The following is an 18,123-nucleotide window of genomic DNA, read 5'->3' as shown; positions in this document are numbered from 1 at the left end:
TATTATCTCCATTCATTTTTGAGTTACTGATGAAAATCAGTCTGCCAGTAATCACTGCCTCATTTATGTCTATTCTACCTTACTTCAGGAAAGCTATCACTTTCCAATTTCCCTATGTTTTGTGGGAATTGGGTGAGAGTTCAGTGATTTCTACATTTTCTATTACTTAGAGTTTTGCAATTTGTCTTTAGATACCAAAATATCTATGCAAGATGTTTATGTAGGAAATTAAAATTCAAGAAAGGCACTGAGATTTTTTTCAACAGTCATCAAAATCTGGACAGATGGGAGAGGATGGCTTACTGTAAAAGGAGACATATTTACCACAAAATTTTGTAAATAATAAACCTTAATAGAAGAATGAAGTAAATGGAAAAAATTAAAGTAACCACAATAAAAATGATTCAATAGCTTTAAGTTTTATTTTATAATACAGAGAGTTTAGAACTGAGACACAGCCATGAAGGATGTATATACTTTATTTGTAATTTTGCAGAATGAAGATAATCCTGGCCTTTAAATTTGGTGGCTGTCTATAATACATAGCTTTTAAAACTTCATGGAGGGACTTCCCTGGTGGCGCAGTGGTTGAGAATCTGCCTGCCAATGCGGGAGACACGGGTTTGAGCCCTGGCCCGGGAGGATCCCACATGCTGCGGAGCAGCTAGGCCCCTGTTCCACAACTGCTGAGCAACCCCCGCTCTCCACAACTAGAGAGGGCCCGCACGTGGCAGCGGGGACCCAGTGCAGCCAAAAATAAATAAATAAAAATAAATTTATAAAAAAAAAAAAAAAAACTTCATGGAATCATGAGGATAAGGGCTGCAGTAAGTAATATAGCCCTTATAATATATAATATAAAGTATATAATATATAGCTAGCACTGTCTGCTTTACTCTCATCTGCAGATATTTCTTTCATATTACTCTTAAGGAAAAAACAATTCCCAAAGCTTGCTACTTCTTGGCTTAATTATGTTGAATTCATGAAGTGAAATTAAAAATGTCTATTACTTGGTAATTTGCGTTGCAAAGAAAGCAAGGCCACTTTATTTAGGCCAAAATCTCCACTTTGGAAAGAAAATGATATTTCCTTAACATTCATGTAGTCCATTTTCAGTAAATATACTCCAGTGAATCTTTTTAGGTGTATATATTATAATAGGGATCCCTGTGGGTATGTGTTTAGTAATTTAAATGTATTAAATCTATTTTTTTTTTTTTAGCTTAGTGAAGAGGGAGAATAACAACTCATTGTTCTTGCCACTGGTTAAACAAACCTAGTTCTTTTAAGGCATTTTCATTCAATGTCTCTATGTACTGTTGTCAAGGGGTATGGCTATAAAATTATGAAATTGATTTTTTAAATAAGTTACTTTTATTTTAACTGTTATTATTGTAGTAAATGTATTTTTGTTTCCCTTTCAAAGAGCATAGGAAATTACATATTCACTGCAAAATATTTGGGAAATTCTATTCTGGATTTTCATTCAGATATAGTTTATAAGTAATAAAAGAAAATCAACCTTATTACTTCATAAAAATATCTGACATTATAGTCATAATGCCGGTAAAACCTAAAAACCCCTTAGGAATAAATAAGAAAAGCATTGAAACTATATGAAGAAACTATAAAAATGACTGCTATACTTGGATATCACCTTAAACAATTTCCAAATGCCTTTTGACTATTTCAAAGAATAATGCCTGCTCTCAATAGTCTATTACTGAATATTTAAATGGAAAATATCATTAAGAATTAAAGACAGTTAATAGATATTTTCATAGAAAAATTTACAGATTTTTGTTCCTATTTTTAATTAGAGTTTCCAGTGTCAAATACTTCTTGTTAAAAGTAACAATAACATTTTATTTTTTTCTATTTCTATTAATATACTAGTGTCCAACCTTTTATATATCTTTCCAGGCATACATATGCATACAGACAGACACACAGGCATAAACATAGACATACACACATACATATATAACAAAATTATATACTAAAGGGTATATGATATGTTTTTAGCATAATTTTTGTGTGTGTGTAGGACCAAAATATCTCTTCTCTGCTTTCACTATTCCTGCCACTACATCTACTTCTGCACCAGAAAACCAGTGTTCACAACTTGGTATATTATTCCACATTTATCCACATTCATATCATCATATTTATAAACAAAAAATTTTGAAAATTATAAAAATGGGACCATAAAATTTAAACTTCTTTATATTTTGATTCCCTCACTTAATCATACATTGAGAAAATCCTCCCACAGTTAACTAATACAATTCAAATACATTTCTTTTATGTATGAATAATAATCCACAGTAAGACTGTACCGTAATTTATTCAACCATTCTACAGTTGTGAAGCAGTTTCTGCTTCCAGGCTTTGCCCTCATGAATAATGCCTTATTAAATATCCTTGTACTTTATTCTTGTATATGAGTGATATTATTTATAGAATATACATCCAGGAGTAAGCCTGGTTGATCAGAGTTTATATAAATTTCTAATTTAACAGATAATGTCAGATTCAAAAGGCTGTTACAATTTATATTTTCACCAGTTACATTAGAAAGTGCTTTCTTTTTCACTTTCCTGTCATCAACAGATATTATTTCTCATTTTGCTTTTTTGCTTATCTGACAAGTGAAAATATGCATCAATTTAAAAAATGTTCCTAATTATTAAGGAGGATGAATATTGTTTAATATATTTATTGGTCACATTGACTTGCTCTTCCATAAACATGTCTGTTCATATTTTCTGCCCATTTGTTTCACTGGGTCATTTAATTTGTTCTCATCTAGTTTGTAAGAGGTTGTGTGTATGTTATAATTACTAACCTTATATATGCAGAATGTCACAGATTCTTTCCCAACATATTTTTGTCCTTTCTCTTTGCTTACAGATTTGTCTCTGCAATGTCTCTGTTGTGTGGTTATGCCTATATTAAATTATTAGTCTATTTCTCTCCCACATGCAGTGGTTTTGCGTTTGCATTTCTTCCTCATGCAATAGTCTTCCGCATGGTTTTAGTACTGCCTCACATATTTGCACTTATTTCAGTTTTTTTCCAATTTTAGAGTCAATTACCTAAACACAGAATTTGTAAACAGACTTACTATAGGATGAAAGTTAACCTTTAAAAACTAATTAGGGGCTTCCCTGGTGGCGCAGTGGTTGAGAATCTGCCTGCCAATGCAGGGGACACGGGTTCGAGCCCTGGTCTGGGAAGATCCCACATGCCGCAGAGCAACTGGGCCCGTGAGCCACAATTACTGAGCCTGCGCGTCTGGAGCCTGTGCTCCGCAACAAGAGGGGCCGCGATAGTGAGAGGCCCGTGCGCCGCGATGAAGAGTGGCCCCCACTTGCCACAACTAGAGAAAGCCCTTGCACAGAAACGAAGACCCAACACAGCCATAAATAAATAAATAAATAAATAAAATAATAAAAAAAAACTAATTAAATGGGAAACAACAGTAAGATATAATTTAATTTGCAAATAAAATGCCATGACTTTGTGTAAACTTTAGTGACTGTCCTTGTCACATATTTTCTCAGTACAGTGATCAAGTGTGAGTATGTCAGAAGGAAACAAGACTCTGGTGACTGAGTTTGTTCTTACAGGACTCACAGAGTGACCATGGCTGCAGGTCCTCCTCTTCATTGTGTTCTTGGTCATCTACCTCACCACCATGCTGGGCAACCTTGGACTGATGGCTCTTATTTGGAAGGATGCCCACCTTCACACACCCATGTACTTGTTCCTTGGTGGTTTAGCCTTTGCAGATGCTTGCACTTCAACCTCTGTAACACCCAGGATGCTGGTCAATTTCTTAGACAAGACTACCATGATATCCCTAGCTGAGTGTATCACCTAATTTTATTTTTTTGCTTCCAGTGTAACTACAGAATGTTTCCTCCTGGTAGCGATGGCCTATGACCGCTATGTAGCCATATGTAACCCCTTGCTTTATCCAGTGGTGATGTCCAACAGACTCTGCACTCATTTAAAAAGTATTTCATATGCAATTGGTTTTCTGCATCCCCTGATTCATGTGAGTTTATTATTAAGGTTAACTTTCTGTGGGTCTAAGATAATACATTATTTCTATTGTGAAATTTTACAACTGTTCAAAATTTCATGCAATGACCCACCCGTTAAGGCACTAATGATAACTACTTCTGCAGCTTTTATACAAATATCCACTTTAATGACCATGATAATCTCTTATAGTTGTGTCTCTTTGACGTTCTGAAAAAAAAGTCTGAAGAGGGCAGAAGCAAAGCCTTCTCCATGTGCAGTGCCCATCTGCTCTCTGTCTCATTGTACTATGGCATGCTCATCTTCAGGTATGTGCGCCCTGCATCGGGCCTAGCTGAAGATCAGGACAAAATGTATTCCCTATTTTATATGATTATAATTCCCCTGCTAAACCCATTTATTTACAGCTTGAGAAATAAACAGGTTATAGGTGCCTTGAGAAGAGTTTCAAAGAAGTAAACAGTTCCCAAGGGAAATTTCAAATTGTTTCTCTTTTCACTCTTTGCATAAACAAGCCCTCAAAATCTTTCAGATTAGCCATAGTTCTGGCCTTTCATAAGAGCGGTGGTCACTGAGCACTTGGTGAAGGAACACAGCTTCACACAATGTTTACTTGGATGTGGGTCCAGTCAAAGTTACTACTTCAGTTGAAATCACCCACATCATCCACAACTGATTTATTTAAAAATGTTGTAATTCCTTTTTATCTGAACGTTTAGACTTTGAAAATTTGCTATCTTCAGCTGACTTCTCCCCCAAACTTCATTAATTTCATTTAATAACTGACAGTAACTAAGGCTGGTGTATAAGTGTGAGTTTTAGTTCACAACTGATTCTAACTCACTGAGCTAGACCTGCATGTTAAGAAGGGTGTGTGATAAAAACTTAGATTCTTGGCAGAAAAGTAAATAAAAGTGAGGATAATGAAGAAAAATGAAGAGTTTAAAAAAATTGGTGCATCTCAACAACAACTAAAAAAAAGAGGTTGGCTTGAATTGAATAATGGAACATCAAGATGTAAAACTTCCCATATCTAGAAGTCCACACACTAACTTTCATATAGGACATCATATGATACAGTAGAACTCAGGAATTTGCAGATTTGGAAATACCTCAAGATATAGCCTTCTCAAATATTATAGATTTCCTGTACTCTATTTACATGAGTATTTTGTTTGAAATAGTAATCCTGGTCAAATATTTGCATAGGGATTGCATTGCTAAACTACAAGAGGCAGAAGGCAAGGATGAGAAATTGGTTAAGAGTGCATGGATGTGGGTACAAAATTGAGGTAGTGATCTCTCAAAGCTGAGACTAGGTTCTTGAGATCTCAGCTACCAATTTACTTACAATTCAGTGATAGGACTACATTAATATATATATATATCAATTTATTTTAGTATAATAGAACTGACACAGATCCCCTTTTTAAAAAAAAATTTTATTTATTTATTTTTGGCTGCGTTGGGTCCTCGTTGCTGCATGGGCTCCTTCCCGTTGCGGCGAGTGGGGGCCACCCCTTGCTGTGGTGTGCGGCTCCTCACAGCGGTGGCCATTGCGAAGCACGGGCTCTAGGCGCATGGGCTTCAGTAGTTGTGGCTCGCGGGCTCCAGAGCGCAGGCTCAGCAGCTGTGGTGCATGGGCCCAGCTGCTACATGGCATGTGGGATCTTCCCGGACCAGGGCTCGAACCCACATCCCCTGCATTGGCAGGTGGATTCCTAACCACTGCGCCACCACCAGGGAAGCCCCAGATCCCCTTTTTTTGCGAAGACTTGATTATGTCCCTTCAAGCATTGTGTTTAGGAAAAAAGAATTCACAGGAAATGAAAATTAAATTCAGATTGTTGAAACAGGAGTGAAATGTTTCTCTCATCGAAGTATTTTAAAAATTATTTTTAGTTTTTTTCCTATAATTCCAACAAATACGCCAAAATTCTTATCTAGAATGAAGACATAGTACGTATCATACATTTATTGATTGTTTGACTTATGAATATAAATGAAAAAACTCTATTTGATTGTATGGGTCTACCATTTATCGCTACAGGGCCCCACTGTCTTTTTTAATTAGGTAGGTAAGGTGTATTCTTTTTAGATATACTATTTATATCCAGGAGATTCTGATTAACTTTACTGTCTTGGTGGCTAACTTAATAATTCAAGATATTTATATTTTATATGTTAGGATTGATTTTTACTATTACATTTTCTTTATTTTTGATTAGGGCCCTATTTCTATAATTTGTCCTTTATGTTTGGTTATAATCTATTAAAATATTGTTATCATTTTGAAAAAAATAAATTTATTCCCATGTGTACATGTCTCAACACATACTTTTTTTTAGTTTGAGTGTATGGCACTACATAATGTTTCTAATTTCTTCAATGATATTTTATGACTTGCTGCAGCTGATTATTAAATTTTTACTGATTATTAAAATTTTAACCATTTAGTGCATGTAATGCTAACAAATATTTTGTATTAACCCAACCACAGCACAATTATAATATGCAGCAAAATTAATAACATTTGCTTAGTATGTAATAACCATATGTGTTCAGTATTTCCAATATATCTCAAAAATTTTGCTGTGTCTTTGCTTGAATCAGGATTTAAACAAAGTATAGCCATGGCATTTTGATGATGGTTTTAAAGTCTCTTTTAATCTAAAAAGTTTTTCTCTTCCTCTTTTTTTCATGTCATTTATTTTTTGAAGAAATTGGTTCATCTGTCCTACAGAATTCTTCACATTCCACATCTGGCTGAAAGTATCTTTGTGATGAAAATAATGTATTCCTTGTAACGGCAGATAGATCTAGAAGCTTGATTATATTCAGAATATTTTTATTTTAGTTCACTTGCTGTGGACTTACTACTGTGTTCCATTAAGAAGGACAAGATACTGATTATACTGTTTCACAAAGTTATCCATTTCATCAAGGTTTTCAAATTTATTTGTCTAGAATTGGACAATGACACTCATAATGGTTTCAAAATAAATTGGGTTTAGAAAGTTATTTCCCTCTTTTTATTTTTTTGGGGGTTTTCTCAGTTAAAAAAAATTAGGTTAGCTAGTAATTTTTCTATTTGTAGGTATTTTAAAAGAACCAGCTTATAATTTTTTTATTACGTCTAACTTTGTTTGCTATTATCTAATTCATTAATTTCTCTTATTTTAAAATGTTTTCTGCTTTGCTTCCTTGTAGTATTTTGTTTTTCTTCTAGCTTTTATATTTAGAGTTGAATTCATTTATTTTTAGTTTTCATTTATTATTGATACTGTGTATATTCATAGTTTATGATATTATGGTTAGTCTTCTGAATTGAATTTAGTTGTTGAGTGTTTCAAATTTTTTTGGCTTTCTGCCTCTCACTGTTCATGTGGGATTTCTATTTATGTTAATTCATGTTAATATTCTGTAGGTCTAACAGAACCTAAGCCCTTACAATCTACAGGACTGTCATCTTTTCTCTATTATTTGTTTTTGTGAATGCCATCTTCATGTACATCTACCTATGCCCATCCATCCTATGGAGTCAGGCCATGTGAACATGGTTTTATATCACCATGAATGCCATGTTCAGTTAAGATTATCTGAGACTAGTTTAGTGTGTGTCATCACATCTGAGTGGGGATTAGGGGCAGGAAGACTGCCTTGCTGGAGCTGTGTGGTCTTCTCCAAGTGATAGTTGTGGGCAAGAGAGTTACTCTGCTTTTGGAAGAAGAGGAGAAATTCATTTTGTGCAGCCACAAGAAAAGCAGTTTTTTCAGATGCTAATGGCCAGTCACCATCATCTGAAGAAGGTGAATTTGGCAAATGACATGCAGGTTCTCCAAGATAGAGTAATTGCAGAAAATCTTCAAAAGACAGTTTAGAAGATCAACCAGGCTGACAGAGTAGAAAGACTCTGAGCTCACCTCTTCTCATGAGCACACCAAAATCACAACCATTGATGAAAAAGACTGACCTACCAGAAAAGATCTTCTACAACTAATGACATGAAGAAGGAACCACAATGAGACAGTTAGGAGGGGCAGACCTACAATATAGTCAAGTCCCATACCCCCACAGGAGTGAGACTTCTGAGTCCCATGTTGGGCTCCCCAGCCCAGGGGTCATGCACTGGGAAGATGAGCCTCCAAAGTATTTGGCTTTGAAGGCCAATGGGGCTTAATTGCAGGAGCTCCACATGACTGAGGGAAATAGAGACTCCATTCTTTACTTTTTTTTTTTTTTTAATGTCTTATAGAGCTGGTTTTTTATTTAGTCCAGGGCTCAATCAAGGTTTACACATTACATTGTTGTTTTTTTTTAAACATCTTTATTGGAGTATAATTGTCTTACAATGTTGTGTTAGTTTCTGCTGCATAACAAAGTGAATCACATATATGTATACATATATCCCCATATCCCCTCCTTCTTGCATCTCCCTCCCACAGTCCCTATCCCACCCCTCTAGATGGATACAAAGCACTGAGATGATCTGCCTGTGCTATGTGGCTGCTTCCCACTAGCTATCTATTTTACATATGGTAGTGTATATATGCCCACGCCACTCTCTCACTTCATACCAGTTTACACTTCCCCCTCCCCGTGTCCTCAAGTCCATTCTCTATGTCTGCGTCATTATTCCACTCCTGCCACTAGGTTCATCATAACCATTTTTTTTAGGTTCCATATATATGTGTTAGCAAATGGTATTTGTCTTTTTTTTCTGACTTACTTCACTCTGTATGACAGACTCTAGGTCCATCCACCTCACTACAAATACCTCAATTTCGTTTCTTTTTATGCTGAGTAATATTCCATTGTATATATGTGCCACATCTTCTTTATCAGTTCATCTGTCGATGGACACTTAGATTGCATCCATGTCCTGGCTATTGTAAATAGAGCTGCAATGAACATTGTAGTACATGACTCTTTTGGAATTATGGTTTTCTCAAGGTATATGCCCAGTAGTGGGATTGCTGGGTCGTATGGTAGTTCTATTTTTAGTTTTTTAAGTAACCTCAATACTGTTCTTCATAGTGGCTGTATCAATTTACATTCCCACAAACAGTGCTGGAGGATTTCCTTTTCTCCACACCCTTACCAGCATTTATTGTTTGTACATTTTTTGATGATGGCCATTCTGACCGGTGTGAAGTGATACCTCATTGTAGTTTTGATTTGCACTTCTCTAATGATTAGTGATGTTGAACATCCTTTCATGCGTTTGTTGGCAATCTGTGTATCTTCTTTGAAGAAATGTCTATTTAGGTCTTCTGCCCATTTTTGGATTGGGTTGTTTGTTTTTTTAATATTGAGCTGCATGAGCTGCTTGCAAATTTTGGAATTAATCCTTTGTTAGTTGCTTCATTTGCAAATATTTTCTCCCATTCTGAGGGTTATCTTTTAGTCTTCTTTATAGTTTCCTTTGCTGTGCAAAAGCTTTTAAGTTTCATTAGTCCCATTTGTTTATTTTTGTTTTTATTTCCATTTCTCTAAGAGGTAGGTCAAAAAGGATCTTGCTGTGATTTATGTCAAAAGTGTTCTTCCTATGTTTTCCTCTAAGAGTTTTATACTGTCTGGCCTTATGTTTAGGTCTTTAATTCATTTGGAGTTTATTTTTGTGGATGCTGTTAGGGAGTGTTCTAATTTCATTCTTTTACATGTAGCTGTCCAGTTTTCCCAGCACCACTTATTTGAAGAGCCTGTCTTTTCTCCATTGTATATTCTTGCCTCCTTTATCAAAGACAAGGTAACCATATGTGCATGGGTTTATCTCTGGGCTTTCTATCCTGTTCCATTGATCTATATTTCTGTTTTTGTGCCAGTACCATACTGTCTTGATTACTGTAGCTTTGTAGTATAGTCTGAAGTCTGGGAGCCTGATTTCTCCAGCTCCGCTTTTCATTCTCAAGATTGCTTTGGCTATTCAGGGTCTTTTGTGTCTCCATACAAATTGTGAAATTTTTTGTTCTAGTTCTGTGAAAAATGCCAGTGGTAGTTTGATAGGGATTGCATTGAATCTGTAGATTGCTTTGGGTAGTATAGTCATTTTCACAATGTTGATTCTTCCAATCCAAGAACATGGTATATCTCTCCATCTGTTTGTATCATCTTTAATTTCTCTCATCAGTGTCTTATAGTTTTCTGCATACAGGTCTTTTGTCTCCTTAGGTGGGTTTATTCTTAGGTATTTTATTCTTTTTGTTGCAATGGTAAGTTGGAGTGTTTCCTTAATTTCTCTTTCAGATTCTTCATTATTAGTGTATAGGAATGCAAGAGATTTCAGTGCATTAATTTTGTATCCTTCTACTTTACCATATTCACTGATTAACTCTAGTAGTTTTCTGGTAGCATCTTTAGGATTTTCTATGTATAGTATCATGTCATCTGCAAAGACTGACAGTTTTACTCCTTCTTTTCCAATTTGTATTCCTTTTATTTCTTTTTCTTCTCTGATAGCTGTGGCTAAAACTTCAAAAACTATGTTGAATAATACTGGTGAGAGTGGGCAACCTTGACTTGTTCCTGATCTTAGTGGAAATGGTTTCAGTTTTTCACCATTGAGAATCATGTTGGCTGGAAGGTGTCATATATGGCCTCTATTATGTTGAGGCAAGTTCCCTCTGTGCCTACTTTCTGGAGGGTTTTTATCAAAAATGGGTTAAATGGGTGTTGAATTTTGTCGAAAGCTTTTTCTGCATCTATTGAGTAATCAGATGGTTTTTCTCCTTCAATTTGTTAATATGGATTATCACATTAATAATTGATATGCATATATTGAAGACTCCTTGCATTCCTGGGATAAATCCCACTTTATCATGGTATATGATCCTTTTAATGTGCTGTTCGATTCTGTTTGCCAGTATTTTGATGAGGATTTTTGCATTTATGTTGATCAGTGTTATTGGTCTGTAGTTTTCTTTTTTTGTGACATCTTTGGTTTTGGTATCAGGGTGATGGCGGCTTCGTAGAATGAGTTTGGGAGTGTTCCTCCCTCTGCTATATTTTGGAAGAGTTTGAGAAGGATAGGTATTAGCTCTTCTGTAAATGTTTGATAGAATTCGCTTGTGAAGCCTACTCGTCCTGGGCTTCTGTTTGTTGGAAGATTTTTAATCACAGTTTCAATTTCAGTGCTTGTGATTGGTCTGTTTATATTTTCTATTTCTTCCTGGTTCAGTCTCAGAAGGTTGTGCTTTTCTAAGAATTTATCCATTTCTTCCAGGTTGTCCATTTTATTGGCATATAGTTGCTTGTAGTAAGCTCTCATGATCCTTTGTATTTCTTCAGTGCCAGTTGTTAATTCTTTTTCATTTCTAATTCTGTTGATTTGAGTGTTTTCCCTTTTTTTCTTGAGTCTGGCTACTGGTTTATCAATTTTGTTTATCTTCTCAAAGAACCAACGTTTAGTTCTATTGATCTTTGCTATCATTTCTTCATTTCTTTTTTATTTATTTCTGATCTGATTTTTATGATTTCTTTCCTTCTGCTAACTTTCACTTTTTTTGTTCTTTCTCTAATTGTTTTAGGTGTAAGGTTTGGTTGCTTATTTGAAATGTTTCTTGTTTCTTGAGGTAGGATTGTATTGCTATAAACTTCCCTCTTAGAACTGCTTTTGCTGCTTCCCATAGGTTTTGGTTCATCGTTTTTCATTGTCACTTGTTTCTAGGTAGTTTTTGATTTCCTTTTGATTTCTTCAGTGATCTCTTGGTTATTAATAGTGTATTGTTTAGCCTCCATGTGTTTGTATATTTTACAGTTTTTTTCCTGTAATTGATATCTAGTCTCATAATGTTGTGGTTGGAAAAGATACTTGATAAGATTTCAATTTTCTTAAATTTACCAAGGCTTGATTTGTGACCCAAGATATGATCTATCCTGGAGAATGTTCCATGAGCACTGGAGAAGAAAGTGTATTCTGTTGTTTTTGGATGGAATGTCCTATAAATGTCAATTAAGTCCATCTTGTTTAATGTGTCATTTAAAGCTTGTGTTTCTTTATTTTCATTTTGGATGATCTGTCCATTGGTGAATGTGGGGTGTTAACGTCCCCTACTATGATTGTGTTACTGTTGATTTCCCCTTTTATGGCTGTTAGCATATGCCTTATGTATTGAGGTGCTCCTATGTTGGGTGCATTAACATTTACCATTGTTATATCTTCTTTTTGGATTGATCCCTTGATCATTATGTAGTGTCCTTCTTTGTCTCTTGTAATAGTCTTTATTTTAAAGTCTATTTTGTCTGATATGAGAATAGCTACTCCAGCTTTTGATTTCCATTTGCATGGAATATCTTTTTCCATCCTCTCACTTTCAGTCTGTATGTGTCCCTAGGTCTGAAGTGGGTCTCTTGTAGACAGCATATATACGGGTCTTGTTTTTGTATCCATTCAGCCAGTGTATGTCTTTTGGTTGGAGCATTTAATCCATTTACATTTAAGGTAATTATCAATATGTATGTTCCTATTACCATTTTCTTAATTGTTTTGGGTTTGTTTTTGTAGGTCTTTTCCTTCTCTTGTGTTTCCTGCCTGGAGAAGTTCCTTTAGCATTTGTTGTAAAGCTGGTTTGGTGGTGCTGAATTCTCTTAACTTTTGCTTGTCTGTAAAAGTTTTAATTTCTCCTTCGAATCTGAATGAGATTCTTGCTTGGTAGAGTAATCTTGGTTGTAGGTTTTTCCCTTTCATTATTTTAAATATTTCCTGCTACTCCCTTCTGGCTTGCAGTTTCTGCTAAAAGATCAGCTGAAAAACTTATGGGGATTCCCTTGTATGTTATTTGTTGCTTTATCCTTGCTGCTTTTAATGTCTTTTCTTTTTTCTTTTCTTTTCTTTTTTTTTTTTTTAATTTTTATAGCTACTTTATTTATTTATTTATTTATTTTTGGCTGTGTTGGGTCTTCGGTTCGTGCGAGGGCTTTCTCTGGTTACGGCAAGTGGGGGCCACTCTTCATCGCGGTGCGGGGACCGCTCTTCATCGCGGTGCGTGGGCCTTTCACTATCGCGGCCCCTCCCGTTGCAGGGCACAGGCTCCAGACGCGCAGGCTCAGTAGCTGTGGCTCACGGGCCCAGTTGCTCCGTGGCATGTGGGATCTTCCCAGACCAGGGCTCGAACCCGTGTCCCCTGCATTAGCAGGCAGATTCTCAACCACTGCGCCACCAGGGAAGCCCCAATGTCTTTTCTTTGTATTTAATTTTTGATATTTTCATTAATATGTGTCTTGGCATGTTTCTCCTTGGATTTATCCTGTATGGGACTCTCTGTGTTTCCTGGATTTGATTGACTATTTTCTTTCCCATATTAGGGAAGTTTGCAGCTATAATCTCTTCAAATATTTTCTCAGTCCCTTTCTTTTTCTCTTCTTCTTCTGGGACCGCTTATAATTGGTATGTTGTTGCATTTAATTTGTCTCAGATGTCTCTGAGACGTCCTCAATTCTTTTCATTCTTTTTTCTTTATTCTGTTCTGTGGTAGTTACTTCCACTATTTTATCTTCCCGGTCACTTTTCCATTCTTCTGCCTCAGCTATTCTGCTATCGACTCCTTCTAGAGAATTTTTTATTTCATTTATTGTGTTGTTCATCATTGTTTGTTTGCTGTTTAGTTCTTCTAGGTCCTTGTTAAACCTTTCTTGTATTTTCTCCATTCTATTTCCAAGATTTTGGATCATCTTTACTATCATTACTCTGAATTCTTTTTCAGGTAGACTGCCTATTTCTTCTTCATTTGTTTGGTGTGGTGGATTTTTACTTTGCTCCTTCATCTGCTGTGTATTTCTCTGTCTTCTCATTTTGCTTAATTTACTCTGTTTGGGGTCTCCTTTTCGCAGGCTGCAGGTTTGTAGTTCCCGTTGTTGTTGGTGTCTGCCCCCATTGGGTAATGTTGGTTCAGTGGCTTGTGTAGGCTTCCTGGTGGGGGGGACTAGTGCCTGTTTTCTTGTGGATAAGTCTGGATCTTGTCTTTCTGGTGGGCATGACCACGTCTGGTGGTATGTTTTGGGGTATCTGTGAACTTATTATGATTTCAGGCAGCCTCTCTGCTAATGGGTGGGGTTGTGTTCCTGTCTTGCTAATTGTTTGGCATGGGGTGTATAGCACTGGAGCTTGCTGGTCATTGAGTGGAGCTGGTTCCTAGATTTGAGATGGAGATCTCTGGGAGAGCTTTTGCCGACTGGTATTATGTGGGGCCGGGAGGTCTCTGGTGGTCCAATGTCCTGAACTCGGCTCTCCCACCTCAGAGGCTCAGACCTGACACCTGGCCAGAGCACCAAGACCCTTACATGTAAATAGGTTAAAATCTCCAATCCAAAGTCACAGTGTGGCCAGCTTCCTGTGCTCTGCTCAGTCCTCCAGCTGGGCATTGTCCTCTGGGCCTGGTTGATATGTAGAGCCTGCTTTGGATCCAGGTCCAGCTGTGTTCCCTAGCATCTAGAAGAAGCAGCCATTACCCCCATCCTCCTCTATCCCCGTTGCAACACATCAGGATCCTCGAGAATCCATTCTCGAAAGGCACACATAAAATCTTACAGGCTCTGGGATGCAGGGCAAATGCAGTAATGAATGGAGCCTGGGTGAGACCTATCTGCTGGTTTTGGAGAATTTCCCAGAGAGGCAGGGGATGGTGGTAGTGCACCCTGGGGATATAGAGCATTCTTGGGAGTTCCTTCTACCATGTGGACAATGGTGCTGCTGGGCACCATTGCAGAATCCTCCCACTAGTTCATTAGTACCAAGACCTGGACCCAACCAACCGCCTATAGGCACCAGTGGTGGGATGTCTCAGGCCAACCAACTTACTGGGTGAGGACAAGGCCCACCCATTAGCTGACAGGCTTCCTGTGTTCATAACCCCTCTAGACACATCTCTAGACACAGCCCTGACCACAAGAGGGCCAAGACCCAGCTCCACCTATCAGGGGGAAGGCACCAGCCTGGTCCTCCAGGAAACCTGCACTAGCCTCTAGACCAGCCTCACCCACCAGGGGGCAAACACCCGATGAAAGAAAACCACAATCCTGCAACCTTTTGACCCAGCCCACCTGCAGCAGACCAGACCATACTCTGGGACCAGCTGGTTCCTGTCCCTGTCCTATAGCAGGCCAACACAAGCTTCAAGACACCTTGGACCTTGCCGCAGACCGGCTGCAGAAAGCTAGAAGTTCCTGGCGGTGAGGGGTAAGGAACTGAAAAGCACCAGTATGGGGTCAGAAGGGCCAAGACAACTGATGGTTGCAAGGCAAGTTTATTCAAAGAGCATGAATGTATATATAGGTTTAGTACGGGACGAATATCAGACAATAAATCAGTAAACCTTGTATTTCCGCATAATTCTGTCGCCACTATCTATGCGCCACTATCTATGCGTCAGCATGCCTTATGGGCCATTCTTTGGAGATACAGACTTCCCCCTCAGGGCAGCACGTCCTTCTTCTGGGGAACAACCAGGGGCTCTTAGATGCAGAGCAGGCACCTGGAGCGAAACTGGCCGCAAGCCATTTTCCTTTTTTACGCTCAATACCGCAGCGTCAGGAGTGCATACCAAGAGAGAGACAAGCAGTTCTCCGGAAAGCAGAAAGCTGAATAAGCTTACAGCTTGGGGGCCACCACAGGACCTTATACCCAACTGTGTCAGGAACTGTTCCTCCCTCCAACCCCAATTGATCTGACACCAGCTCTGGGATCTCTGGGCCCTGCAGCAAGACTCTGGTACCCAAGTCTGCCTGCCAGTAGCCCAGCATTAACCCCAGGACCTGGCTTCACCCAGCAATGGGGGACAATAGCCCTGAGTCTTCTGAACCCTGACTCTGCCCACCAGTGAGCTAGCATTAGCCCCAGGGCCACCTGGGGTTCTGCAGTCAGCTGCCTCGTGATCAGGCCCCGCTAACCAGCAGCTATCAGAGTCCACACAAGGCAGGGCCTGGCAATCAACCAGGTTAGAGGCCAACCAAGGCTATCAGACCACTCACATAGTTAGCTTGTCACAACAGAAGGACCCATGCAGCCATCTTAGGGGGAAATCCTAGAGCAGATAGCTTGGATGATGAGAGAGGAGTCTACTACTGGGATGCATAATACATCTTCTACAGTAGGCGACTTCTCCAAAGTCAAGAAATGTAACTAACTACCCACACACATAAAAATACAAATAGCATTGTCTAAATACTTAGACAAAATGAGGTGGCAGAGGAACATGTTCCAGACACAGGAACAAGATAAAACCCCAGAAGAACTAAGTGAAGTGGAGATAGACAATCTACCCAAGAAAGAGTTCAGGGTAATGATTGTAAAGATGATGAAAGTACTTGGGAGAAGAATGGATACACAGAGTAAGAAGTTAGTTTTTAACAAATAAATGGAAAATATAAAGAACAACCAAAGAGAGATGAAGAATACAATAACTAAAACGAAAAATACACTAGAAGGAATCAATGATAGAGAAAATGATACAGAGAAATGGATCAGTGAGCTGGAAGACAGAGTAGTGGAAATCAGTGACACTGAACAGGAAAAAAAAGAATGAAGAGAAACAAGGCAGTTTAAGAGAACTCTGGGACAACACCAAGCACAGAAATATTCATCTTATAGTGGTCCCAGAAGGTGAAGAGCAAGAGAACGGGGCTCAGAACACATTTGAAAACATAATAGCTGAAAACTTCTCTAACCCAGGAAAGGAAACAGTCACCCAAGTTCAGGAAGCACAGAGTCCCCAACAGTATGAACCCAAAGAGAAACACACCAAGACACATTGTAATTAAAATTACAAAAATTAAAGATAAATAGAGAATATTAAAAGCATCAATAAAAGCAGCAACAAATAACATAACATACAAAGGAATGTCCATAAGACTATCACCTGATTTTTTAGCAGAAACTCTGCAGGCCAGAAGGTCCTGCAATATATTTCAAGTGGTGAAAGGGAAAACCTAGAACCAAGAATACTCTACCCAGCACGGCTCCCATGCAGATTTGATGGAGAGATCAAAAGTTTTACAGACAAGCAAAAGGTAAATGAATTCAGCACCATTAAACTAGCTTTACAACAAGTGTTAAAGAAACTTCTCTAGGTGAAAAAGAAAAGGCCACAACTAGAAACAAGAAAATTACCAAATGAAAAGCTCACCAGTAAAGGCAAACATACAGTAAAGGTAGGAAATCATCCACATACAAAGGTAGTAGGGAGGTTAAAAGATAAAAATAGTAAAATTATCTATATTCACAATAAGCAGTTAAGGGATACACAAAACAATTAGATATAAAATATGATATCAAAAATAGTAATCATGAGGGGAGAAGAATACAAATGTAGGGTTTAAAAAATGCATTTGAAATTAAGAGATCAGCAACTTAAAATAATCATATATATATGATTATATTTAATATCATACATATATTATATATAATCATATATATGTGTATATATATAGAGAGAGAGAGAGAAACTGCTATATAAAAACCTCATGGTAACCACAAATCAAAAATCTACAATAGCTATGCACACAAAAAAGAAAAAGGAATCCAAACGTGCTACTAAAGATAGTCATTAAATAATAATAGAAGGGAACAAGAGAAAAAGAAAGGGGGGGAAAAAGGCCTAAAAAAAACCACCCCAAAACAAGGAACAAAACTGCAATAAGAACATACATATTGATAATTACCTTAAATGTAAATGGACTAAATGTTCCAACCAAAGACACAGAGTGGCTTAATGGATATAAAAACAAGACCCATATACATGCTGCCTACAAGAGAACTCACTTCTGATCTAGAGACACACAGAGACTGAAAGTAAGAGGATAGAAAAAGGTATCCTATGCAAACGGAAATCAAAAGAAAGCCAGAATATCAATATTTATATCAGAAAAAATAGACTTTAAAATAAAGACTGTTACAAGAACAAAGAAGGACACTATATAATGATCAAGGGATCAATCCAAGAAGATATAACAATCATAAATATATATGCATCTAACAAAGGAGCACCTAAATATATAAAGCAAATATTAACATACATGAAAGGAGAAATAGAGAGTAACACAATAATAGTAGAGGACTTTAATATCCCACTTATATCA

At 37.4% G+C, this 18,123-nt stretch overlaps 1 protein-coding gene across 1 annotated transcript; it reads left to right on the top strand.

The window, feature by feature from the left end:
• Nucleotides 1–3,589: 3,589 nt before the first annotated feature.
• On the top strand, nt 3,590–4,512 carry LOC103005278 (olfactory receptor 5AC2-like). The gene is given in 2 exon segments (XM_028162281.2): nt 3,590–4,241; nt 4,244–4,512. Coding segments are annotated over 2 exon segments (921 nt in total).
• The last annotated feature ends 13,611 nt before the right edge of the window (nt 4,513–18,123 follow it).

This window comes from Balaenoptera acutorostrata, chromosome 4 (genome assembly GCF_949987535.1).
Source record: "Balaenoptera acutorostrata chromosome 4, mBalAcu1.1, whole genome shotgun sequence".
Lineage (NCBI taxonomy): Eukaryota > Metazoa > Chordata > Mammalia > Artiodactyla > Balaenopteridae > Balaenoptera > Balaenoptera acutorostrata.
Note: the sequence above shows the minus strand (reverse complement) of the source record. Positions and strands in the feature narration are given on the sequence as shown.